The sequence below is a fragment of the Anastrepha obliqua genome, chromosome 1 (assembly GCF_027943255.1).
Source record: "Anastrepha obliqua isolate idAnaObli1 chromosome 1, idAnaObli1_1.0, whole genome shotgun sequence".
Classification (NCBI taxonomy): domain Eukaryota; kingdom Metazoa; phylum Arthropoda; class Insecta; order Diptera; family Tephritidae; genus Anastrepha; species Anastrepha obliqua.
The window spans coordinates 163,064,722-163,091,396 of NC_072892.1; the positions used below are offsets into that span (position 1 = coordinate 163,064,722).

The 26,675-nt window shown below is 41.5% G+C and overlaps 3 protein-coding genes across 3 annotated transcripts in view; 1 reads left to right on the forward strand and 2 right to left on the reverse strand.

The window, feature by feature from the left end:
- Positions 1 to 7,927: 7,927 nt before the first annotated feature.
- LOC129239471 (general odorant-binding protein 99a) lies at positions 7,928 to 8,708 on the forward strand. The gene is given in 2 exon segments (XM_054874979.1): positions 7,928 to 8,089; positions 8,164 to 8,708. Coding segments are annotated over 2 exon segments (573 nt in total). The 3' UTR covers positions 8,575 to 8,708.
- A 6,137-nt stretch (positions 8,709 to 14,845) lies between these two features.
- On the reverse strand, positions 14,846 to 15,691 carry LOC129238189 (uncharacterized). The gene has a single exon (XM_054873231.1). It carries the CDS (start codon positions 15,689 to 15,691, stop codon positions 14,846 to 14,848), a length of 846 nt encoding a protein of 281 aa, XP_054729206.1.
- A 5,710-nt stretch (positions 15,692 to 21,401) lies between these two features.
- The window catches only part of LOC129253400 (head-specific guanylate cyclase), a 31,213-nt gene continuing 25,939 nt past the window's right edge, over positions 21,402 to 26,675 (reverse strand). The window contains exons 7-9 of the mRNA XM_054891762.1: positions 25,615 to 26,230; positions 21,907 to 22,075; positions 21,402 to 21,835 (exon numbers count right to left, since the gene is read on the reverse strand). Of these exons, the coding sequence (XP_054747737.1) occupies positions 21,640 to 21,835; positions 21,907 to 22,075; positions 25,615 to 26,230 (981 nt within the window). The 3' untranslated portion in view covers positions 21,402 to 21,639. The remainder of the gene's footprint in view (positions 21,836 to 21,906; positions 22,076 to 25,614; positions 26,231 to 26,675) is intronic.

The following is a 26,675-nucleotide window of genomic DNA, read 5'->3' on the forward strand; positions in this document are numbered from 1 at the left end:
GATGGTCAATACATCGGATTAGACTCGATATTTCGGGTGTAACGTTTTTTAATTTATTTTATAATACTTTTGGTATTGTAAGGCAATACAAGAGGGCGCAAAATTAATCACCCTCTCGGAAAATTTATAATTTTTGCAAATGGTGTCGTACGTCAATCATATTTCACACTTGTAAACTAGACAGCTGAAGTTTACAAATAGACAAGCAATGGAGCGCGTAAAGGCCAAAATAAAAATTTATATCTCTCAAAATAATTTATTTTTTTTTATTTTTTTTTTTCCTATTTACATGTACGAAATAAGCCACAATAACGAAATAAGGCACAATTTTATGCAAAAATATTATTCGTACATAGTTATAAAAGAAATATTTTATTAAAAAAATAATAGAAAAAACGAGTATTCAGTACTTTATTGGGCCGCCTTTAGCTTTAAAAACTGCTTCTAAACGTCGATGCATACTTTTTACCAATGCCTTAGTTTTATTAGCTGCAATTTTCTCCCACTCAACACTTAAAACTGTCGAGTTTTAAGCTGCTTACTGTGGTAAATAAGTCATTCTTGCACAAGATAAGATGAGTGTTTTCGGTCATTGTCTTATTGAGACAAGAACCCTTTAGCATCCAGTCCAAGTTCAACGGCACTATCATGCTAATTATTCTTCAAAATGTTTCAGTACAGATGTTTGTTCATTATATCATCAATAAAAACCACTTTTCCTACTCCTGATGCAGCTATGCACCCCCAAACCGTTGCATTTCTCGTCCATGCTTGACGGTAGGAATGCGATTTTTTTCATTTAGTTCTGGATGACCATCTGCTCCGAAAACATAAAATTTCGACTCATCACTGGATATGACGTTTTCCCCAAAAAAAAAATCTGCCTCATTTATATAGCGTTTGGCGAACTCCAATCTCTTCTTTCTGTTCACATCAGAAATGTAGGGTTTGCGACGTGCCACTCTGCTGTGATAACCAGCGTTAGACAGACAATTACGGACTGTTTGTGGGCTTACTTTTTAATGCAAAGACTCTTGAATATTTCGGGATAGTATTGTATTCATATAAATATTTTGACGGATGCTGAAGAACAACCCATTCGAGCTGTTCGAGTGCGGCTGGCGTTGTCGTTAAGGAGTATGGTTTGACCATGTCGATCAGGTCTTTTCAATCGAATAGCCTCATTCGCGCGGTGTAGCGGAACTATGTGGAGCTCCTTGTTGACCGTGGCATGCTTTTCAAGTATTTCCCAATGCACCATGCCCTCCTTCTTTGGATGAAAATCCGGCTTGACTCTCACCTTTGGCGTATCTCCTGAAGCCACCCACTCCTTTCTTTGCTTCATATTGAAGTAAAGACATCATTTCTCATCTCCGATGACGATTCGGTACAAGAAGCGCCGTTTAAGGCCGCGTGTTGCTCAATGGCGGGCGAGGTGCTGAGAAGCAATTTGAAGGCGACTTTCGTTTTGTTTTCGTTGAGCTTATGGGACAGCCAGGCTCATAATTTTTCGGTATATTCCACTGAATGAAGGTGATTGAGAATCGTTTTATGATCGCAGTTCATTTTGTCCGTCAATTCGTGACTGGTTTGGCGACCTTCAAAAGTGATTTGAGACGATCTTCATTGAATTCAGAAGGTCTTCCGCTTCGGAACGTGTCATCGACATCAAAGTCGCCATTTTTGAACTTTGCAAACCATATCCGTGACGTAGACTCGCCACCTTCTACATACACGTCGCAAATGTCCCGGGCTGATTCTACAGCTTTTTGACCTCGATGAAAAGCAAAAAAGAGCTGGTGTCGAAAATGTTGATTTTAGTCTCCTGGGTATTCCATTCCTCAGCCTCAAAACTAATAAAAAATTAAATAACTCAAAAATACAATTAACATAGTTTTGTAGCGCAGAAAAAGTTCTACTAAATGAATACCTACCCTTTGCCAACAGCAAATCGTTGTAAGAAAAGAAAATATACAAACGCTATGAACTTATTCCCCAATCCAATAGAAAATAATTGAAACGTGGCAAAATTATTCTCGCCATGAAAATATTTTTTGTGGTCAAAAGTATTTACGTTTTACTTTGTTATCGTTTGAAAATGAATCATTTGCACTTCAATTCTGCTTCTTCACCCACTTCCACAAAAGTGAGGTTATTTCGAAATATCGTAAAATCACAGACAATTTTTATCCATTCGCTTTGCCTCTTTATCCAGTTTGGAGAAGGCAGAACTAACAGCGCGGTTATTAAGACCGATGATATCGATATCATCGGCATACGCCAACAATTGTATGCTCCTATGAAAAATTGTGCCTGAGCGACTAAGTTTTGCGGCTCGTACGATGCTTTCCAACATCCAGTTAAAGGTCCGGCTCCGAGATGTCCTTCCCAATTCTGACGGCGCTGCTGGTATTAGTTTTGTGGGGATACCAAATTCAGACATCGCGGCATACAGCAAACTCTTTTCCGTACTGTCGAATGCAACTTTGAAATCGACGTAAAGATGGTGTGTGTCGATTCTCCTTTCATGGGTCTTTTCCAAGATTTGGCGTATTGTAAATATTTGGTCGATGGTAGACTTTCCAGGTCTAAAGCCACACTGATAAGGTCCAATCAGTTGGTTGACGGTGGGCTTCAGCCTTTCGCACAATAAGCTCGCTAGGACCTTATAGGCGATATTTAGAAGACTAATCCCGCGGTAATTGGCACAGATTGCAGGATCGCCCTTCTTATGGATTGGGCAGAGCACACTTAAATTCCAATCGGCAGGCATGATTTCATCCGACCATATTTTGCATAGTAGCTGATGCATGCACCTTACCAGCTCCTCGCCACCATGTTTGAATAGATCAGCCGGCAGTCCGTCGGCGCCCGCGGCTTTGTTGTTCTTTAGCCGCATTATCGCTTTTCTCAGCTCGTCATGGTCGGGTAGTGGAAAGACAATTCCGTCGTCAATGATTATGGTATCGGGATCTTCACATTCTCTCTGACATACGTCAGTCACCAGATCGCCGTATTTGTTCTTACAGAATTTGTTCTGGTAGAATTTTCGGGCGTTGTTCCTATTGGCCAGCATCTCAAGCTCCACGCACTCACGTATTTCGGCCTCTCGTTTCTTCTGTCGGATAATACGTCTCTCTTCCTTTCTTAGCTCTCGGTAGCGATCCCACATGGCTCGCGTTGCGCCCGATCGTAGCACGGCTCTATATGCAGCATCCTTTCTTTCAGCGGCAGCATGACATTCCTCGTCGTACCAATTGTTTTTTCGGGCTCGCCGGAGTCCGATTTCTTCTTCGGCGGCGGTACGTAGGGAACGAGAAATGTTGCTCCATTGCTCGTGCATGCCGGTTTGTAGGGCAGTGCTCTCTCACAGCAGAAGTGAGAGTCGTGTGGCGAATCTTCTGGCTGTCTGTTGTAATTGCAGCTTTTCGATGTCGAACATTCTTTCCGTACGTAGATGTACGTTTTTGCTGCACAGAGGTGTGTGCGCAGTTTTGCTGCAACAAGGTAATGATCCGAGTCGATGTTGGGTCCTCGGATCGTACGTACATCTAATACACTAGAAGCGTGTCTTCCATCTATCACAACATGATCGATCTGGTTTCGAATTTTTCGATGAGGGGACAGCCAGGTAGCTTGGTGGATCTTTTTATGCTGGAGTGAACGACAGTACTTGGTGACGAAGCCTCTCTCCCACAACAAATCCCACGCCGAATTTGCGAGTGGCGGGTCCCAAACCCAGCGCACAACCAACTATCCTGGAATGCTTCGCCTTCTCACGTTAGCTCACTCCCGAACGGCTGTTCGGAAGCTACCCAGAGGATACGTGGGCTAATCCCGGACGTTGTGAGCTGCTTGAACCATGTGCAGAAGAATCGTCCTGGCCACTCCCAAGTGAATGGCGATCAGTAACTTTTCCCACTTGCGTAAACTTCTGCACATGAAACCATCCTCCATATATATTAGATGGATTGAAATAGTTAGAATTATTTTATTACATACATACATATTTTATTATTATTTTATCTATAATTAATTTAGAAATAAAATTGAATCAAAACTGCAATACCATATATGGGCTCATATGCGATAAAAGGTTAAAATTTGAAGGGTTCGAGTTCGGCTTTTATCTATGCTTCAGTTGACTATCACTAGTTTCTGTCACTCAACATTATTTCTTGTTTTTATTTAGTAAAAAGTTATACAAAAATAAAATTGGATGGTTAATTATGCGCCATCTGGTATAAATAATTAATTCATTTTTAATTGAGTTACCTTTATATACATCTCGAGGTATATTTCTTATGTATAGACAGTACAAAATCAAAGGAAATCTTATGAATAATACTATGAATAAGTTCGTGCGGTTTTTTTTCGAAATTTGAAACTTTATTGACGTAAAATGGTTACAAATTTAATATTCAAAGTATTGTCCATCGCTTACTACTACTTTTTCCCATCTTTCTGGCAATTCACGGATTCCCTTTGTGAAAAATTCGGTCGGTTTTGCCGCAATCCACGAATCGATCCATTTTTTGACTTCATCGTAATTACGGAAGTGCTGGTCAGCCAGGCCATGTTGCATCGATCGGAAGAGATAGTAATCGGATGGCGCAAGGTCTGGACTATACGGCGGGTGGGGTAGGACATCCCATTTGAGCGTTTCTAAGTATGTTTTGACCACTTGTGCAACATGTGGCCGAGCATTGTCATGTTGCAAAATAACTTTGTCGTGTCTATCGGCGTATTGCGGCCGTTTTTCTCGCAGTGCTCGGCTCAAACGCATCAATTGTCGTCGGTAGACATCCCCCGTAATCATTTCATTCGGTTTCAGTAGCTCATAATACACAACACCCAGCTGGTCCCACCAGATACACAGCATAACCTTCAGGCCATGAATATTCTGCGCCGACGTCGATGTTGAAGCATGGCCAGGGTATCCATACGTTGCCCGACGTTTTGGATTGTCGTAATGGACCCACTTTTCATCGCCAGTCACAATTCGATGCAAAAAACCCTTTCTTTTGTGCCGTTGAAGCAGTTGTTCGCATGCCATAAAACGGCGTTCAACGTCTCTTGGCTTCAATTCATACGGCACCCAATGGCCTACCTTTCGGATCCTTCCCATGGCTTTTAAACGTTTGGAAATGGTTGATTGATCAACTCCCAAAGTTTTTGCAACCTCTTCTTGCGTTTGAGCCGGATCTTGATCGAGCAATTCCTTCAATTCGGTATCCATGAACTTTGGCGGCGCACCCTCGCGTTCTTCGTCTTCCAAGCCAAAATCACCACTTTTAAAGCGTGCAAACCACTTCTGGCACGTTCGCTCAGCTAGAGCATGGTCACCATAAACTTCCACCAAGATACGATGACTTTCGGCTGCTTTTTTCTTCATATTAAAATAATGAAGAAGAATTCCCCGCAAAAACACATTATTTGGCACGAAATTCGACATTTTCAAGTGTGGTAAAAATATTGTTGTTTACGCTTCAAATAAAAAACTTATACTGACGTTTGTGCCTTACGACAGTAGCTCTCCAATGAATGTTTGGAAATGTGGATCGATGGAATAATAATCAAGTTACGCCATCTGTTGTAAAACCGCACGAACTTATTCATAGTCCTATTAATTGAATTAGCACAAAAAAAATCATAAAAATTTAAGAAATTTATAATAATAAATTTGTATTGAACTCTAAATAATGTGGATAAATAAACTAAAAAGCTAATTGTAGCACATTTCTAATATACTTTCAAAATATAAATCAATAATTATTTAGTACTACTGCACCCTATTTTCATACCGGGCCGGCCTTCTCATCCTATTTGTGCGGAGCATCTTGACATTATCCTGCAATGGAATAACCACATGGGCCACAGCCTTCAAACGCCAGAGAGAGAGGTTTTTATGCGAAGGCTTCTCATTCCTATGAAAATTGGAAAAATTTTTCTAAATTAGAAAAAGTTTTTTATTTGATATTTCAGGGTCCAAAAATAACTTCACGTGAAACCAGTGAATTGTTTTACACAATTAAACCGTCAATATTATCAGAGGTTAACTGTATATGCAACTGTAATTTAAGCTGCGGCGTAAACACTCTGTTTTTTTTTTTTTGCATTACAAATGAGTGAACGCTCTTTTGTATTTTATGTTGAGCAATGAAACGAAACAAGATAAATAAAATTATCTGCATACTCTATTTTTACAGGTAAATGTCGACAAAATCACAGAAATATTAGAAGTTGACCGGCGTGTTAATAGTCGTAGCCCAGAAACTAAAGATGGACCATAAAACAGTTTAAAGCCATTAGCTTGAAAATTTTACGCAAAAATAATCGATTTTTTTTTCAAACAGGAATAGGAATAATGTGTGTGGTTGGCCTTGCCTTGGAGTACAGGGTTTGATTGAAAAGTAATGAGCCTTCCCGCGCGGAGCGTCTGCCAAGCGATTAACCGCATCGGCAGGTGGGATAAAATGATCGTTGGACCTTCCCCTTTCACTAGAAACCGGTCCCAGTTCGCTGGCAACAGCGATGCAGTCAACATCGCTCCGCGCGTGAAAGCTGTTTTAAAAGTGTATTAGGATTTCGCAGTGGCGAAAATGCAGCGATCGTTGGAGCAACGTTACTCGATCAAATTTTGCATAAAGCTAAACAGTTTGTACCTCCAGGAAGCACTGTAATCGCAGCATTTTACAAAGAAGTGCTCCTTCGGCTGAAAAAACCGCGTCGCCCGGGTTCGGCCCAACCTCGTCAACAACTGGACCCTTCATCACGATGATGCGCCGGCGCACACCGCCTTCCTTTGCACCTCTGCATTGGCCAAGATGGGGGTTCCGGTGCTTCCCCACTCTCCCTACAGCCCAGACCTGTCCCCTCCGGACTTCTTCTTGTTCCCGCGCCTGAAAAGATAGCTGAAGGGGAGGCGTTTCGACTCCATCGAGGCGATCCAAAAAACTGTGACAGCCGAATTGAACGCGATTCCGGCGGATGAGTTTCAAAAATGTTTCCTGCAGTGGAAGGACCGCTACCAGCGGTGTATTGACGCTCAAGGGTCCTATTTTGAAGAATATTAGTTGTACAAGCAAAAAGGTTTAATAAAACTGCTTAAAAAAATAAGGCTCATGACTTTTCAATCAAACCCTGTATGACAACGCTCGATAATTCCTACATACAAGGCGAACAAAAACCGCCTTCAAATAAGCATTTTGCCCTGATTCCACATCGCAGTGTTTGTCTTCATGTGAGGAACGGCTCAAACCACATCTGTCTCATAGTGAGCGGTCGCCTCTTGGAAATGCTATCCCTCGCTTGCTATACCTAAGGTGGCAGTTCCACCACGATTAGAGGGGTTTTAGGCTAACAAGCTGCTATATGGTAGGTTAGGCCAGAAATCACAGTGTTACTAAATAGTCCTAATTCAGTTCCGCGTTCTTTGTTCGTGTTTGCAATTGTTGATGCTTTTATAGCCTTCACTGTCTTTTTTTGAGAATGCGTAAATATTCCACTAGAATGGAATGTTATAAGTTTAATAAAAAATAATTTTCTTCTATTTTGTAATATTGAAGAGCGGGTATCGCTTCTTCTTTAGGCAACACTCAACGTGCATAGGGAATGTGCATGTGTATGCATGTATGTACGCATGCCTACGTATTTAATTATCACTGCACAAAAGAAAGTTATCAGGTACACTTTTGACCCGCATGAACTACAAACAGCAAAGTATTTATTAATATTAAATCCTGCAGCCAGTTTATAGTAAATTCAAAGATGATAAGGTGTTGTACATACTGAATATTCAGCCACTGTATACACAAACAAATAAAGCAAAACACTTAAATTCTCGCTCTAAATATTTAATATTTATTGAGAGTAAACCGATGGAAATGATTATCGGTCAGCGAACGAGCTGCCGCATTCGGTTTGGATGCACAAACCACTCACCAACTGAGCTGAATGTATAAATATGAGGCAACCACGACTCAACAATTCAGTTCTGCTCCGAGTGAAGACGTCAAACAAGTCACACAAGCACACGAAAATCAACATGAAATATTTTATTATTGCGATCCTTGCAATTGTTGCACTGGTATGTATGTATGCCACAAGAGTTGCCAGCGGGTCGTAAGTGAAAAGTGTACTGAACTTCTGCTCGCATTTTAGGCGCACGCCGAAGATGAGTTTACGGTGAAGACAGCAGCCGATATCAAGGTAATCCGTCAAGAATGCCTCAAGGAATTCCCGCTGAGCGAAGAAGACATCCAGAAGATGAAGAACTTTGAATACCCCGACGAAGAGCCAGTACGCAAATATTTGCTTTGCACTGCGAAGAAATTGGACATCTTCTGCGAACATGAGGGCTACCACCCCGACCGCGTTGCCAAGCAATTCAAAATGGATTTGGATGAAGCTGAGGTATTGGCCATTGCACAGGGTTGTGCGGATAAGAACGAACAGGGTAGCAGCGCTGATGTGCGGGCCTATCGCGGTCACAAGTGTCTGATGGCCAGCAAGGTTGGTGAAAAGGTGAAAGCCTTCATCAAGAAGAGGATGGAAGAAGCACAAAAACAGTAGATAAGCGCAATGGAATTCGATGAATTAATAAACTAAGTTTTGATAAAAAAGTATTTTTCAAATTATGAGTGTTCAAAAAAAAGAGACTCGTGAGCACAGAAAAACTTTGTGAAATATAACAGTTGGAAAGTTAAGGGATTAGTAGACCTAATATATTAACTAGCAAACTGGGTACATATCGATTACATAAATGTATACGAAGCAAGTGATAATCGACCAGATGAGAGTCTAATTCACACTTTCAGTGAGGTCAAATAATTTTTTTTTATTAAATGTGATTATATATCTCGGCTGCTTCAATGGTTAGTGTACCGCTATCATGACCTGATGCCTGATGGTTATTTTCTACACGGATCGGCATTTAATAGACTTCAGCTTTCGCGCTGTAATTTTCTCAGCCAACAAGCGTATTCAACTCTCTATTTCCATGGTGAGAACAGCACTGTCTTTTAGGTCTTTCAGACGGAGGTGTTCTCTCCACCGTTTGTGGGACGCAGTTCAGCCGTCAGGCGTCTATTTCCACAGAAGCAAAATGAGCTTCAAGTTAGTAGGGTCGGCAGTCTAAATAGTTTCTTAACTTATTCAAAATTAATTTCTAGCTGAGTTTGGGCAAATATTGGGCTGGGGAAAATGCAATGTCGTATTTTGTCAATTGAGCGCGACATTTAAGCATATGTTGCGTTGTACTTATTGCATCGGGTCACACTAAACGGCGATTTGAAGACGACAATCTGTACTACAAGTGTCTCTTTGACAGTGTTGTGATCGTACGTTTCAGTCTTAAGTTATAGCGCGTCAAAGATGGAGTCCACCAAGCAAGACATTCGTCATATTTAACGTTTTTACTACCTTAGAGGTTTATGGGCCTGATACTGTAACGATTTGCACAGCACAGCGTTGGTTCGATCGATTTCGTTCTGGTGTAGTAAATGTCGAAGATGCACCCTGCACACTGGTAGGCCAATCGTCGTAGAGACTGATAAAATCGTTGAAATTATCCAAAGAGACCGGCATGGAACTAGGTGTAGACCACAAAATCGGTTGGAACCATTTGCAGAAGATTGGATTCCAAAAAAAGCTGGATGCTTGGGTGCCACACGTGTTGACGCAAAAAAATCTCTTGGGCCGAATCAACGCTTGCGATTCTCTTCTAAAACGGAACGAACTTTACCCATTTTTGAAGCGGATAGTGACTGGCGATGAAAAGTGGATCACCTACGACAACGCCAAGAGAAAAATATCGTGGTCGAGAAGCGGCGAGCCGGCCCAAACCATCGCCAAGCCCGGATTGACAGCCAGGAAGATTTTGCTGTGTTTGGTGGGATTGGAAAGGAATTATCCACTATGAGCTGCTCAACTATAGCCAGACCCTTGATTCGGTCCTCTACGGACCGGGGTTGGGGTTTATAAAGGGGGGGGGATAATGAAGTTGCCTTCTAAATGGCAACAAGTTTGCGAACAAAACGGCGCATATTTCACTTGAATCGGATAATTCTAAGTACGTTAAATAAAGCGTCAAATTTCGATCACAAATACGACATTTCTTTTTCCCCAACCCAATATAATTGAGTAGCCATTGCTGGGTTAATCTGCACAGAAGTTAGAGACTCGTTTTTGTGTAATGTATGCCTAGACGGCGAGGTACTTCATTTCATTATGTATTTCAATGTCCATCAATCTCATTCATGCACGACCTAACAGACTTTATTCGATTTACTAACACGACTCTCTCAGCTTAGATCAGCTGATAGAGCAGAGAAAAACTAGGTATGTATGAACGGGTGGTGTACGGTTTGGATTACAACCAGGAATCATCTAAAAAGTAAGCGATTACATTCAAAATGAATTGATAAACCATCGTCTGTAAAAATCATTGAAATGGCATTGGCCAAAGTTGTGTATGAAATTCTGTCAAAAAGCAAATTATTTCGTTACATCATTCCCCGTATTCACATGATTCGGCATCCAAAACTGCATTTGGCGATGAGAGCAAAGCGTAATGAATCGATTGAATCCATAAAAGATGCTAGGATCACCATGCTAAGCAATACTCCGAAAAAAATTATATATATATATATGCATAGCACGCTTGATAACCTTAAATGAGAGTTCATCTAATAAATAGCCAAAAATATTAATAAATAAAAAATATTTTCGATAAATATACTCTGTGGGTATCTGGTTGGTTGGTTGGTTAAAGTGGTGATTCTTCCAGAATCCAACTAGCGCTTTCGCGCCATTTTGTTGCCACATCCTCGTTGCCAACTTGTTTAACGGTTTTTTACAGCATAACTATATCCAGTCTGTGCGGTTAAGGAACCTTATTAGGTTGTTAACGTCGACGCCAGATAGTTGCTCGAGATTCTCGAACAGCGGTTGGCCCAGGGTTAACAGTCTGTCCTTCCATAGGGCAGGGCATTCACAGAGGAAATGGAAGATTGTCTCCTTTTTCTCCGGTTGTTTGCAACTGTGACAGTATGTATTGTGAGGGATACCCATTTTGGCTGCTTGTTCTCCGATAGACCAAAAGCCAGTTATGACCGCCGTTAGTCTCCAGGCATCCCGTCGTTTCATTCTTATTAATGCCGACGATTGCTTGAGGTTCTAGGTGGGCCATAACGTTCTGCTAATATTGCATTTCGTCTGGACTTTCCACCTACAGTCAGCGATTCGGAGGTATTTTTGGGAAATTGTGCTCTTGACTGCACCTAATGGTGTGAGTACCAATTCTGCAAGAGCGTTATTCATGGCAGATCCCCCTCTTGCCAGTTCATCTGCTTTTTCGTTACCTTCAATGTTCCGATGTCCCGGGACCCAGATTAAGGTAACTTTATGGTTTTCACTCAAGATGGTGAGGCTAATCCTACTTTGTTCCACCACTTTGGAGGTTGTTGTGGCCGAACCCAGTGCCTGGATTGCAGCTTGGCTATCCGAGAGAATAGCGATATTACCCTTAAAAGAGAAATCTGCGATTAGTAACCTGCAAGCTTCCCCAATCGCCAGTACTTCCGCCTGGAAGACACTGCTGGTATTAGGGAGCCGCACAGATTTCTCAATTTTAAGTCTGTAAGAATATATACCAGCTCCAACACCGCAGCCCATTTTACTTCCATCCGTATAGACTGTAGTGTCGAAGTTGTTTAGAGAGAATCCCTTATTCCATTCTTCCTTAGTTGGAAAGAGAGTGGCAAAATTCCTATTGAAAGTTACCGTCGGGACGATGTAGTCAGTTCTCACCGAGATTAACTGAGTTTGTCGCAATAATAGACTAGCATGACCATAAGTTTTTTCTCTCCAGCGACCCGCTTCGTTTAACCTAAATGCACTCATGGTTGCCGTCTTCTTAATATGTAGGTCTATTGGAATAACGTGTGTCAGTACATTGAGAGCCTCTCTAGGACATGATCTGATTGCACCGACCGTTATTGCACATGCTGATCTTTGTATTCTGCCGAGTAGTTTGGTATTGTACTCTCTCCCTAGAGCCTTCCACCAAACTACCGAACCATACGATAGAATAGGTCGTATAACCGTCTTATACAGCCATAATGTATGCTTAGGCTGAAGACCCCATCTTCTTCCAAGCATACGTTTACAGGCATATAAAGCAATTTCTGCCTTCCTTACCCGTTCTTCAACATTTAATTTCCAGCTTAGTTTGGAGTCCAGAATTACCCCTAAGTACTTTGCGCTGGGTGATAGTGAGAGAGTTTGTCCGTTAATATTTGGTAAGGTAAAAGGTGGTACCTTATATCTGGTGGTGAAAAGCATAAGCTCTGTTTTACGTGGGTTTAAACCTAGGCCACAGCCTGTGGCCCAAGAGTTAAGCTCGCCTAATGCCCTCTGGATGATCCCACTGATCGTATTAGGACACAGTCCTGACGCCATTAACACCACATCATCAGCGTACGCCACCGCTTTTACCCCACCTCTATTAAGTTTTATTAAGATTTTGCTAATAACGCATAACCAGAGAAGTGGAGACAGTACTCCCCCCTGTGGGGTGCCTCTGTGGACCTTCTTGGTTATACTGATATTGCCCATATTAGCTTTGATGATCCTGGTTTTTAGCATAGAGATGACCCAATTACTGATGCAATTGTCCACCTCTAAGTCTATCAACGCCCGTTGGATCGCATCTGTACTAACATTGTTAAAGGCGCCTTCTATGTCCAAGAATGCCGCCATGGTATAATGTTTGTTCTCTAGAGAGCCCTCTATTGTTCCGATTACCTCGTGAAGCGCTGTCTCCGTAGATTTGCCTTTAAGGTATGCGTGTTGTGCAGTAGATATACCAGAGCTCTCCAAAGAGCTTCTAAGATATATATCCAAAAGTCTTTCAAAGGTTTTTAACAGGAAAGACGAAAGACTGATTGGCCTATAGTCCTTCGCTGATTCATGTCCCCTACTGCCTATTTTTGGAATGAAGACGACCTTGACTAGTTTCCAACTATCTGGAATATGACCTAGGTTTAAACACGCTTTAAAAATTTCCTCTAGCCATGGTAGGATACAGTCCAAGGTTTCCTGTAACATCTTTGGGATGATCCCATCTGGCCCCGGAGATTTAAAAGGTGAAAAAGATTTAATTGCCCATGCAACTTTCTCCTTTGTAATTATTTCTTTTGCGAGGTGCTGTGGATTATATTGGCTCCGCCTAATACTTCCCCTCCCACTTTCGTGGACGCTGCACCCCGGGAAATGCGTGTTTAGCAGAAGTTCTAGCGATTCCTCTGTCGTAGCTGTCCAAGTACCATCAGGTTTCTTGACCCAAGAAGCCATTGAATGATCTTTGGACAGAACACGGCTAAGCCTGGCAGAATCCCTGGTGGATTCGATTGACGAACAGAATTCGCTCCAGCTCTCTTTCTTGGCGGCCCTAATTGCCTTCTTGTACTGTCTCCGACTCTCTTTGTACAATTGCCAATTTCCTGTCGAGTAGCTGAGGTCAAACGTTGATCTGGATTTTTCCCTTAGTTTTGAGAGCTCACTGCTCCACCAAGGGGGATGGGATTTTTTACTAAATTTTATGGGGCAGGACGTTTTGTAGGCCCTACTAAATGCCTTCTCCAGTGTTGTGACCCTACTCTCAAGGCTTTCGGTGAGAGTGATTTTGTGGATGGGAATCTCCCCTATCCTTTTATTGACTATATTTCTGAACCTTTTCCAGTTGGTTCTTAATGGATTTCTATACGGTAAGGGCGGATCAACATTAAGATCCAGATCGTACAGGATCCAGCTGTGATCCGAAAAAGACCTTTTATCAGAGACCCTCCAATTGTCTAACCTTACTGAGCTGCTTTCAGACATAAGGGTAACATCGATCACTTCCTCCCATCCCCTGAAGTACTCCGTACTCGGAAAGGTGAAAGTGGGAGTGTTACCCCTGTTACATACCGACAAGTTAGTGTTAATTATGAAATCATAAAGAGACTCACCTCGGTCGTTTGTTTCGGAGCTTCCCCATAGGGCATGCCTTGCATTGGCATCGCATCCGAGAAGCAGGGTTTTGTTCGGGTTTTCCTGCACAAGTTTACGAGCCTCCTCAGGCGGTGCTGGTCTTTCGTGTGCCATGTATATAGAGGCAAGCGTTATTCTGACTCCGTCAGTGGCTTCCACCTCAACAGCCGTCACATCCTGTGAACTATATAATGGAATTAAAAATGTGTTTAAATGTTTTTTAGCTACAATACATGTTCTGGGATTACCTTCTATCCGTTTATAGTAGATATTGTAGGTTTTCCCAGTGAACCCTTTTAGCTCGGTGCTCCGCACCCAGGGTTCCTGAATTAGTGCGATGTCCACGTCCTCCTCCGCCAGGAGAACGGTTAGGTTGTCCGTTGCACACCGTGAGTGCTGCAGATTAATTTGGACAACCTTTAAACCCATGTTTATTGGTTTCCTTTTTCGGACTCGGTGTCATCTAGCTGCATGCCAGTCAGCAGTTCGTTGGCACCATCGACCTCATCCTGCTCCTCTTCCGGGTTTGCAGAACGGAATATCTTCAGCTGGGTCTTCCTGATCCCAAACTGAAGTTTGTTTCCCACTTTCTCCAGTGGTTCCAGACTCTCTTCTGTAATTAGAAGGAGGAATGACCTGCTGTGCCTTTGCGGAGCCTCCGCTTTGATGATCGACCAATCGGTCATCGGCACCGAGCGATTATGCGCCTGAAGGTAGGGGATTAGTTGATTGGCATCAAACTCCATGTTTGGTACCCAGATGCGAGCCCTCGGCCTTCGTGGAATCTCGCTAGCCGGAATTAGCTTGAGTTTCAAGCCTTCCAGCTGTTCTGGATTTTACCAATCACGTTAGTCAAGAAATGCAATGAGAATTGGTCATCGCATTTAATGACTCGGTAACCGCGGACTACCTCCACCGAGTCGAAACCTGGTGTTTGGCCCTCCGGGTTCGCCATGACATGGTCAACGACTATGCGAGACAACCGTGCCTCAATCTCTGACCATTTGTCAAGCACTGGTTTCCCGCGGTTAGAGGTTTCGTCTACCAATGCCATTTGGAGATGGTCCCGTGCCACCTCACTAAATCGCTTGATAGGTTTGGAGGCAACTGCACCCTGATCCGATATCTTGTGCTTTTTTGTTACCTTCCCAGTTTCGTCATGCGAGCGGTTTCGTTTTTTGGCATTTGTCCTGTTGGCGGCTTGGAATGCCAAGTATTCATCAACCACCTTTTGACATCTTGCCTTGTCGGTCTCATCTTTGGGATGCACTTTACCTTCGGTCTCGTTTTTCCGAATCCTGCCAAGGATAGCGAGAGACCTCTGGTAAAGTTTATACCTCGAGGGACCTTTATTACCACGCTTTTGCCCCATGGCTTGAGCGGATGTTGTTGGTTGATTTATAGTTGTTGGCGTACTGTGGCCCACAGCTTTGCCCTCAACTGTTTCTTGGCTGGAGGCCAAGAGCTCATCCTCTGAGGGTGACCCCGTCATCCTCAGTTCGTCTTTGCTTGTACGTCTTGTCCAATTGTCTGACTGTTTATTAAGTGCGTCCGTCGCTTCCTCCTGTCTGTCTGTTTGTTTGTCCTGTAGTTCTGTCCGCGTGTTTGGTTTTTTATCAGTCCGTACTGTCGATGCGTTGGTATGTTTTACCGTCATTTTGTCCGTTTGTTCCGTGTTTGTTTTCCCGTCATCCGAATTTTTAGGTTTTTGTGGTTTCATTACATCTGGTTCGTACGGTCACCTGCCCCGCCAAGGGAGCTGCGCATGTCGCCATGCGCGGTGACCAAAGAGGATAAAGGGGAAATATCCGGTCGACCATGGCAGCGCCCCATACCATGGCAAGGCCACCGTTACAACCTGAGGCGGCCTGATATCAGGAGGGCTCCGTACGAAGACAGCCTTATTTAGTCCCCCGGCTGCCAAACCCACCCAATAGGCACGGGTCGCATCACACCTTGGGTTGAGGGAGTTTTTTTAACGAAGTTTACGTCTTCGACCTGTGTGGTTCGCGGGAGACCTACTCTCCTACCTTCCATATCTGGGAGGCGTTCCCCTATCCACCACCTGGGGACGCGCCCTATAGGGATAACAGGTTCCCCCAAGGGCTGTGGGTATCTATTTGTGAAAGTTTATTTATTTCGATACATTAGACAGATAACAAACTTTACTCTATTTGCTCTGCTTCAACAGCTCTTACAATCTTTTAGAGACTCTTTTTTATATAGAAACTCAAAGTGCAGCCAGAACATAATGAGGGGCAACTATTAAAATCATCAATACCAGTTCTTCTGTTTCTAAAGGGTCTTTGAAAAGTGATGCCTAGATGTCAGTAGCAAATAATTCCCAGATGATACCTTTTTTATGTCATCTTTGATATTTCTCAAGTAGATAAATGTACAATTTATCACGATGGACATAAAACATGAACAAAACAAAGCAACTTATCGCAAAATAGAAATAATCGTCGGAATGAGTCAACAATTCAAAAGGTTGGTGAAAAATGTGGTTCTGCCTGGGGATAGAAAAAGTAGTGGTAGACCAAAAACTGGACGTACTGAATATTGCTGTTGTAGGGCAAAGTGTGGCTGAATAACATTTGGATTTTACCTGAAAATGTACTTAGGGTGGACATGCATGATGCAATTATTAATTTTTAAGAGCCGTATTTTGAATAAAAATAGTGAGACCTGAAGGAGTTTTAATTTTTACATATTTTTTCTTGGAACAACATCAAGATGCATCTTTTGAAAGACCCTACACAAATTATAATTTTTTAGATTTTCTTGTAAAATTCTACCATTGCTATCAGCTGCTCATAAATTTATAGCCTCTTTGCTCAGCAGAGCAATGTTGGTGTCAACAGAAGGTTGATAAACTTTAGACCAAACAACTGAACTCAGCACTTTCCACTTGCCAAGCATTAATTATTTAAACTATTAATCATTCCTTACATTTGAGGCAGCCGCCGTATCCATATGGGTTGGAGCGGGACTACCATTCGGAAGTGCATACGTTCGAATCTCCATACATGAAATAGCAAAATGAGCTTTTCCTAATAGTTTTTTTAAAAAGTTGTTTCTAATAGCGGTCGCTCCTCGGCAGTCAATGGAAAAACCTCCGAGTGTATTTCTGCCATGAAAAAGCTTCTCATAAAAATATCTGCCGTTCGGAGTCGGCACAAAACTGAAGGTCGCTCCATTCGTGGAACAACATCAAGACGCACACCAGAAATAGGTGAAAAACCCCGGGGGCAAATACCTAAGAAAGATAGAGGTACTTGTATAATATATTTAATCATTTCTGTGTGTAGCTTAAAAATTCAACTCAAGAAAAGTTGAGAAAGTGCAACACAAATCAAAATTTTTTTATTACACCTTGATCAAAAAATTCCCAGAACAACTGCCAGGTGACTCTCTAAGTCAACTGATTTGAGTTCATGACTTCCAAGGGTGTATTCAACCCAATATTCATCAAACGCATCATTACTGGAGACGAGACGTAGGCTTATAAGTACGACACGTAATCCAGACATCAGGCGAGTGAGTAGAGAGCTCCGAATGAACCAAGACCCAAAAATTACGTCGTGTGAGTCAAAAAAGAAAGCGATGGACACAGTTTTTATGGATTACAACGGTAATTGTTGTCAGAAGGTCAGACAGTTACTAAAAACTATTATTTGGGCGTTATAAGGCGTTTACACCAAGCAATTTCTCAAAAAAGAAAGAACTTGGAGGAACACAACTCATGGACCATTTTCCCCCATAATAACCCATCGTCGCATAGTGCCACCATTACCTTGTGAATTTTTGACCAAAAACGAAGCAAATACCATTCAATAGCTATCGAATTCATCTGATACGGCTTCCACCAATTTTTTTCGATTTGATCGCGTTAAAAAACGCGTTTTAACAACCGAAAGAAGTAATGAACACATCGAACGTGGCTCTGATGGCTATACCGAAAATAGAGTTCCAGAAATATTTTGAGGATCAAACAATGGCATAAATACGTTGCAGTTGATGTGAAGTACATTGAAGGCGATAATATCATTTTGAGGAAAAAACTTCCATTTCGTTTCATTTTTTAAATATGTTTTAGGAACTTTCCGATCAAAGTGGTATTATGAGTGTACTTAGAGTTGCGACCTGAAAGATCTAGTGTGTCCGTTTCATGGATTCAAAGTATTTCCCTGACCCTAACTTGCTCACGAAATTTTATTATGTATCTTTTCCTATTTTTCAAAGAACAAAATAGTTATTTCCTCTTAAGATATATAGGGTTATTCAATAGGTACGCTTCAACTTTTTTCCGATAGGGAGGGCGAACGACGCAATATTTTTTATTTTTCGCTTGTCATTTGTAAACTTCATTAGTATACATTTCATCATGGAACGCTACACACTTGAGCAACGATTGCAAATCGTGCAAATTTTTTATGAAAATAATCGTTCTGTTGCTGCTACTTTAAGAGCATTACGGCCATTTTACGGTCCATTTAACAAGCCGTCCCGTTTTGGGGTTATGTGAAGTCATTGGTCTACAGTAACAAGCCGGCGACGATTTGTGAGCTCAGAGCCAATATTGAACGCGAAATTGCTGGAATTTGGGCCGATTTATGCAAAAGAGTGGTCGAAAATTGGGTTCAACGATTAGACTTCGTAAAACGTGCACGCGGTGGGCATGCAAAAGAAATCGAATTTCATACTTAAATGTATATGTTCAAACTCGATAATAAAAAAAAAAATTAGTTAAAAAAGTCAAACCGTTTGTGTTTTATTCAAAAAAGTTCAAAAGTTGAAGCGCTCTTACTGAAAAACCCTATATTTAACACCTAAGGCAGATCGAAAACTCTCGCACCAAAACACTTTACGAGGTTATTTGAATAAATAGGGCACACATCGATAAAATGGAACGTGTCTTCAACTACATTTAAAGTGCAAACGGTACAAGTTGACGATGTAGCATTAGAAAAGCTCTCGCTCTATGCCCCGCCTCTATCGCCAAAAATCAAGCTTTTAGCATGCGCCAAGAGTTCATCGTTAAAATAAATTGATTATGGCGGTGCCAAATATAGATAATGTCTCCTCATAATGTCTTTTCGGCACATTCAAGAAAAGCTAAGTAATCTTAATAGGCGAGGGCGAAAAATTTAAGGGGGATCCATATTTACGTATTTTAGTCCACTTCTTAACTCAATGCGATCCCTGCCTTGCTGCTTCCTTAGCCAAGATGCGAGGGATTATGTTTGCCGGTAGACTAGATTAGGTTCGGTAGTGCTGGCTGATCTGCAAAAAGATCTTACTTAGACATCTAGGGTCCATTGTGTTGCAAATGGGAAAAATTTAAATAAAGTATTTTGGATTAAAAAATACTGCGAATGGGTTTCTGTCTCATTTTCAAATTGGTCCCCAGGTGTCGGATAGGGGAAGGGTTTTTTTGTCGGGACAAACTAGAAAGTACAGCATTCAGACAACATTAAGTTCATTGTACTGCACTCGGATTCCCTTTTAATTTTCCTTAAATCTACTCGACCTCCGAAAAAATCTGAGTAGATCTTGTGGTGCCAAGGAGTCAAGGTGGTCGGTTCTTAACACCTCAGTGCCAAAGACCTGTAGCCTGATTCGAGCGAAGGCGGGGCAGACGCGCAGAAAGTGGTCTGCCGTCTCATCCTCCTCTTCTGTCCCGGGACCCATGTTAGCATCAGGATATTATGTCTACCCACATAGTTCAGCCCGGATGTGCAGGGCCAAACTACCTTTGAAGTTCATAGCTTCTTAAATAGTGTACACCTACGCTTGAAACACAGATGCATATATTCCAATAGCAAAGTGTAGTTTTGTCTCGCTGTAGTCCACGTCGACACCACAGCCGGAACCGTACTCGGTTCTGGAGCCATCGATGAAAACGAAAAAACAGAATTTGCCGAGCTCATTTTCAGAGTTTGACCACAATTGAGCCTCTTTCATCACTACACTGTATCTCTTTTCAAGTACGAGTCTTAATGGCTCGGAGTCAACGAGCGTGGAGATGATCGTTGGATCAAAGCCCATGCCTTCTCTGTTGTCCAATACCGGACAGGGGCCGTACCAATTCCCATTGTATTTCAGCCTGCAGATGGCCTTCAAGGCCTCTCCCTGGATGAAAACATCAAATAGTGATTCACTAACCAGAGTATCTAATGCCGGGCTTGTAGTAATCGGAAAAACTTCGTTGCAACAGATGGCCACAGAGTGTTGTAGTCTCAATAACGTTCTACTGACTTCCACGAGAGAGAGTCTGTTCAACCAGACCACTGATGCATAGGATCCATAGGATCTTGCTGGGTCGAAGGCCTCACATTTTCCCAAAGACACCTTTGCACTGCCAAAAGGCTGTCAGCGCTTTGGATGTCTTTATTTCAACATGTGTCTTCTAAAGGAGCTTATTATCGAGGATTACTCCAATATATTTAATTTCTTTGGTTAGCTGGATTGTGACTTCTTTTAGCTTAGGCAGATCGAGCCCTAAGTGTCCTGCTTCTGGTAGAGAGGACAATACCAGTCTTGATAGGGTTTGCCGATAGCCGATTAGCACAACACCAAGTGTCAATCATATCCTTTCTGTACTTTTCTACAGATGTTCATAAGCGAAGGTTCGCATATGCTAGTGCGTAGACATCCGCATCGTTTAAGGTGGTGAACAGAGGATCGATCACCATATACCAGATAAAGGGTTAATTTTCTTAAAGTTTGGATTGTGGTTTCTGTGGTTTGATATCTCTTCTCCCTCCGCCAACTACCCCAAAAATAGTGAGCAAATAAGTAAACAATGCTCATTTAGAAATCTTCCTTACCATCTTAGTCGCCATGCCCGGAGTGTTATTGACATTTTTTATTTTATTTTTTTTTCAATAACTGACTAAATTTTTGTAAACTGTATGTCGTGAATTGTTTTTTTTTTACTTTGGTTTTAACTTTAAAAAAGGGTTTTGTTTAGAAAAAATAGCTCATTTGAAGACGAATCCATTTTAACAGTTATTACATCTTGTTTGTCTTTCTCTATGAACACTCGCCAGCTTGCCCGCAACGCAAGTGTCTGCCACTCTGTCTGCTCGTACTTGTACTCGTACTCGTATATCCCTTTGTGTTTCAACATTGATTGTAAAGGGATTTTTAATAAGGGCTTGCCTTTGTTGAGTATGTCTGAGTTATAAACGAAAGACCCATTCATTATGTATGGAATATAACATCGCCCGGCAGCAAAGCCTGTCTAAGCTGATTCGTTCCTTTATTAAAGAACATTTATAAAATATTTTATTTTTGCTAAATATTCATTATTTCCTCCCACTTTCTTATAAACAATCATTTCCGCAATAAAAATGCAACTCTCTTTTTTTATGCTTGTTATTTGGGCTACGGCCACGAATTATTGAGTTATTTATTATTGAACAGCTCAAAAATGGTTGTGCATATTGAGGAGCAACCAACATTTTATATATTTGTAATATTCAGAGTGTATTTTCTTGAGTGACACCTTAATGCCGGCTTATTGTTTGCTAAAAATATATCTTTTATGTAATTATAAGGAGTGAGCTTTTTCAAAACCCATATTTGCTTTTACGCTCTTTATTGTTCCGCAATGGACTTCAACGCCTCACTGATGTGTTGCTCCAATGGCACTTCATCGCCCAGTGTTGGATGGCAATAACCTTCGAGGAAGTAGCATGTCTTATCGCCGCTGGTATCGGGAAATTCTTTGGGTAGACAAGAAGGATCGCGTGCCTTTAAGTCGAACTCTAAGCCAGGATATTTGACTAGCCAACTGTGAGAAAAAAATGAATGCGCATGATTAGCGTTTGAAATTATGGAATATTTATTGAAATCGAAACTTACTCCTTAGTTGTTGGGCTGACGTTGATTTTGCATGCCTCGCTGCCTGACTCGAACTTATTGGCTATGGTTACGTTATGCCCGAAGAGACAGTAACGCGGCATTTTACGGCCCACCACTCCGGCCAATACGGTGCCTGTATGCAGGCCGATGCGCATTTGGATTTCCTGATCTGCGTAGGTAGATGAAATAATTATTTTATTATTATTATTATGAGGGGATTTAGCACTGCGACCTGAAAGATCTATTGTGCGATATAGTTATTTTTATCACAATTTATTATTATTAATATTAAAAATAATTATTTTATGCCAAAACTATAAGGAAATCAGCTTTGAATTTGTGTATTTAGTAGGCCTTCAAGAAACTATTTACATATCCAACCTTTTATTTATTAAATCTATAATAGAAAAGTTAGTAATTTTGAGTGCATCGTAAATAGTTTGCCCCATTGAAACTGCTCTTCGTGGCATCACTTTGCTAAGGGTATAGGTTAGGTTAGCCTGGTTGGCATTAAGCCTCGCATAGACCTTTTGGTCCCTAGCGATACCAGATGGAGATCGACCTCTATGAATACTGAAAGTAGATACCATGTAAGATGTCAGCGCTTTTGGAGAATCTAAGCAGAGCTGGGAGATCCGCTTTTGAGACGTCCTCCAGACCCTCAAACAATGGGACTCCCAGGCATTTTAAACGCGTTTTTAATAATGCCCGACAGACGCCCAGAAGGGTATAATGCAACCGTAAACACAACAACTGAGAAAGGGCTTTTTGAGTCCCCAGCTAATACAACTTCTACCGACGTTTCCGCTGCCAAAAAAACGCATGGTAATGAGCGAGTAAAGCCCTTTCGCAATACAAAACAGCGATTAAAAATAAACTATGCCTAGGTAGTGGGGCAACCCTATCGCCTACCTGACTCTAGCGAAAGGTTCTCGACCACAAAGGACGGTCACTGTCTTCGACCCCTCAGGGTTATTATATTCAATGAGGTAGCCAAATGACATCTGCGGAAAAATATTGCGTTTTTTTTCTATTTCTACCAAGGTGGCGCAAAATTAATCATCCAATTTTGTTTTTGAATAACTTTTTAAAAGAAAAAAAATTATTTTGAGTAATAGAAATCTTTGTTTTGGCCCTATTGCTTGCATGTTTCGGGATAATAAGGGGTATAAAACAATGGGGGACGCAGACGACATTTTTGTTATAATTAAAGGACCATAAAGGACTTATTGCAGGATGCTTAAATATAACCTGGGAGTGGTATAAAAAAGAGGGATTATCAACCAACCCTTCCAAAATCACTATTATCCCATTTACCAGGAAAAGGGTTCTAAATATACCCACCCTGGGAATAAATGAGGTACCTCTAAAGGAAGAGGTTAAATACCTATGAATTATCGTGGATCAAAAACTCACTTGGGAGTCCCAATATAAATAAATGTAATAAAAAAGGCAACGAAAACCTTTGAACAACAACTCTTGGGGAAATCCTGGGGTCTGATCCCTAAAATGACTTATTGGATCTACACCCAAATGGTAAGTCCTTGTGTACTATATGGGGCTTTGGTATGATGGTATGGTAAATCTACCACCGCTACAGTTAGCAATATAAGAGGAAACTGTTTGCTCCACTCTCTTTTCATATGAAAGAAAAATTGAAACCAGGAGATCTTATTGAACACCTCAATATTCTAAACAGAGTCGAACCAGCAGCAGACACAGCTCAGGCGAATGACCACACGGAACCCGTTCTCAATTTGACTAAGAAGTAAAAGCTCATCGTCCCGTCTAGGGAAGAGTGGAACACTAGTCCAACACGGCTGCATGATGACACGCAAAAATGGTATACGAGGTGTGTTCAAAAAATTAGGTGTATTTTCATTTTGTTCTCTCATTCTCAAAAAATATTTATTTATGCATAAATTTCTACTTTATCTTCTTCAAAGTAGACCCCCTCAGATATAATACACTTGTGCCAACGTTTTTTCCCATACTCGAAGCAGTTCTGAGATGCACTTTTCGGTATGTCCTTGAGTTCTCTCAGCGATTCAGTTTTTAGCTCCTCAATCGTCGCAAAACGCCGTCCATTCATGTGTCTCTTCAATCTTGGGAGCAGGAAAAAGTCGTAGGGCGCCAAATCTGGTGAATTCGGTGGCTCAGGCATGATAACGGTGTTTTTTTGGCCAAATAATCTCTCACAAGCCTAGATGAGTGAGCAGGTGAATTATCATGATGCCAAAGCCATGCACTTTTTCCACAATTCCAGGCGTTTTTGTTTTTCGTATTGCTTCACGCAAACGGCGGATAACTTCAAGGTAAGACTCCTTATTTGCTGTAGAAGCTTGTGGTATAAACTCCTGCTGCACTACGCCGTGGCAATTGAAGAAAACAGTGAGCAAAACTTTGACATTTCATCGAACTGGGCGTGCTTTTTTTGGTCTTGGCTCGTTTCGCTGGTTTCGATGTCATAGTCATATGCCCATGATTCGTCACCAATTATGACCCTTTTAGGCAAATCTGGATCATCGTTGACGTCATTCAACAACTCCTGAGCGATGCTCATGCGACGTTGTTTTTGGTCCCGATTCAGCAATTTTGAAACGAACCTCGCTGTCACACGCTTCATGCCCAAAATTTCCGAAAATATTGCATGGCAAGAGCTAGCCGATATGCCGGCTCAGCAACTTCTCTAATTGTGAATGGACAAATCCCCATAACAAGATTCTTCACTTTCTCAACATTTTCATCGGCTGTTGATGTGTTGGGACGTCCAAACTACGTCGTCATTCACATTTTCTCGACCTTCTGTGAAAAGCTTTTCCACTAGCAAGAATTTTTTTTGACTTATGAGTACTCTCACCGTATGCCACTCTCCACATTTCAAGTGCTTCTGAGCGCTTAATTCCATTTTTCACACAAAATTTTATGCAACTTCATTGATCCATGTTTTTTCGATGGCAGAAAATCGCCGAACACATAAAACACTTGTTTTATGCCTCTCACTAACGAATTAACACGCCTCGTATATTGCTAAAACCGCGAACATCCGAGTATCTTCGAGACGACCAACATAAAGAAAAATAATAATTGAAAATCGAATGTAAGTAGCCTGCGAAATTTGAAAATTCACCTTATTTTTTTAACACACCTCGTACAGATGGGTCCAAAATGCGTCAGGGTGTAGGTACAGGAATAGTGGGGCCTAAAGTACGCACATCTTTAACACCGAGTACAGATACTCCAACTTTCCATGAGCTTTCTTGAGCTTTTCGCCACAATGGAAACAGTGGAAATCGTATCCAAAAGAGGGTTCGAGAAAGTAAAAAATTAAAATACTTTCGGACAGTCAATTAGTCCTTAAAGCCTTAAATAGCTTTACGTTCAATTCAAAAGTCTTTATAGAGTGTAACAATTCACTCAAAAAACTGGTAAATCTCAATCTATACAATAGGAATATCTATTACTAGTTTATGAAGAGGTCCATGAAGAGGAGTCCCTGGAACACTTAATCACCAACCCGTACAAGCATTACCATTACCGTAGATCTATGTTATAATTGGAAATTGAGTAATTTTGAGGAAAATACATCAATCTGAGGAAAAGTATTCCGGTCTTTTTCTATTTCTAAAATTATTCGCTTAATACTTAGTGTCGCCACCTCGCAGCTAAGTAAAAAAATTATTTAGAATTCAGTGCTTATCTACTCACTATCATGCGTTATATGCTTGCCACAAGCTTCGATCATCCTCAATGCCATCCATGCCACTTTGTGTGCATCATAGATCGAAGCACGATGCAAACCACTTGCCACACAGTAGGCATCGCCAATAGTCTCCACTTTGTAGACATCGAAGAGATCGCAAAATTCGTCGAAATCTTTATATAAACTTTCCAGCATATTGATCACCATGAAGGGTGAAGCACGCGAGCAAATACTCGTAAAGCCGACAATATCACTAAAAAGTATGGTCACATCCGGATAGGTCTTAGCATCGATACTGGCACCCAGCCACAAACGCTCGGCAATCTCGGCTGGGAATATGAGATGCAATAAGCTGACATTCTTTTTACGCTCCTTGGCAACTGCGGCATTTGCCTCCTCAATCGAGCTTTTCAACTTGTCCATGCGACGGCGTAGACCATCCTGGGCACGTGCCTGCTCACCCACTAGAATGACTTCGCGTGTGGCATCGTGCAGCGGTATGTCCGATATGAAAAGCCCATTGCAAGTGAGTCCATCCAGACCGTCGAGGAATGGTGAGCCCATGAAGAGCAACGAATTGGATTCGGGGCAATGTACCATTTGGCCTTTGATCTCCAGCCCCTGAAAATGTGAAAATTTGTTTAGAAAATGTGTAGCGCTTTTCTTTATTAATAATATCGGAATAAAGACTGGTGTAATTGCAACAACTCGTACAAAAACTTATGATACTTCATCCAAACTCTGTACACACAGGGAACTCTGCCTATAAGTCAACCACTGAATGTCAACGATGAAGAAATTGAACGCTCCGTTGGACACCGTTTTTACAACCTTCGTTTGTGCAACCATCTCTGGCGCTTTTTCGTCCTGTCCGAGGATCATTTTTAAAAGGTTAGATTCAAAAATTGATAGAAAATGAAGTTTTAGGAAGCTACCTGGAAGCTCAAGTCATTAGCTATAATAGAAATATTGTAAATATAGAGCTAAGAGAGTCCAAACAGGCAATCTCATCGAAGCGTTTTGGACTTGAAGTTCAACGGCAGTTAGGAAAATATATACCCTCAAC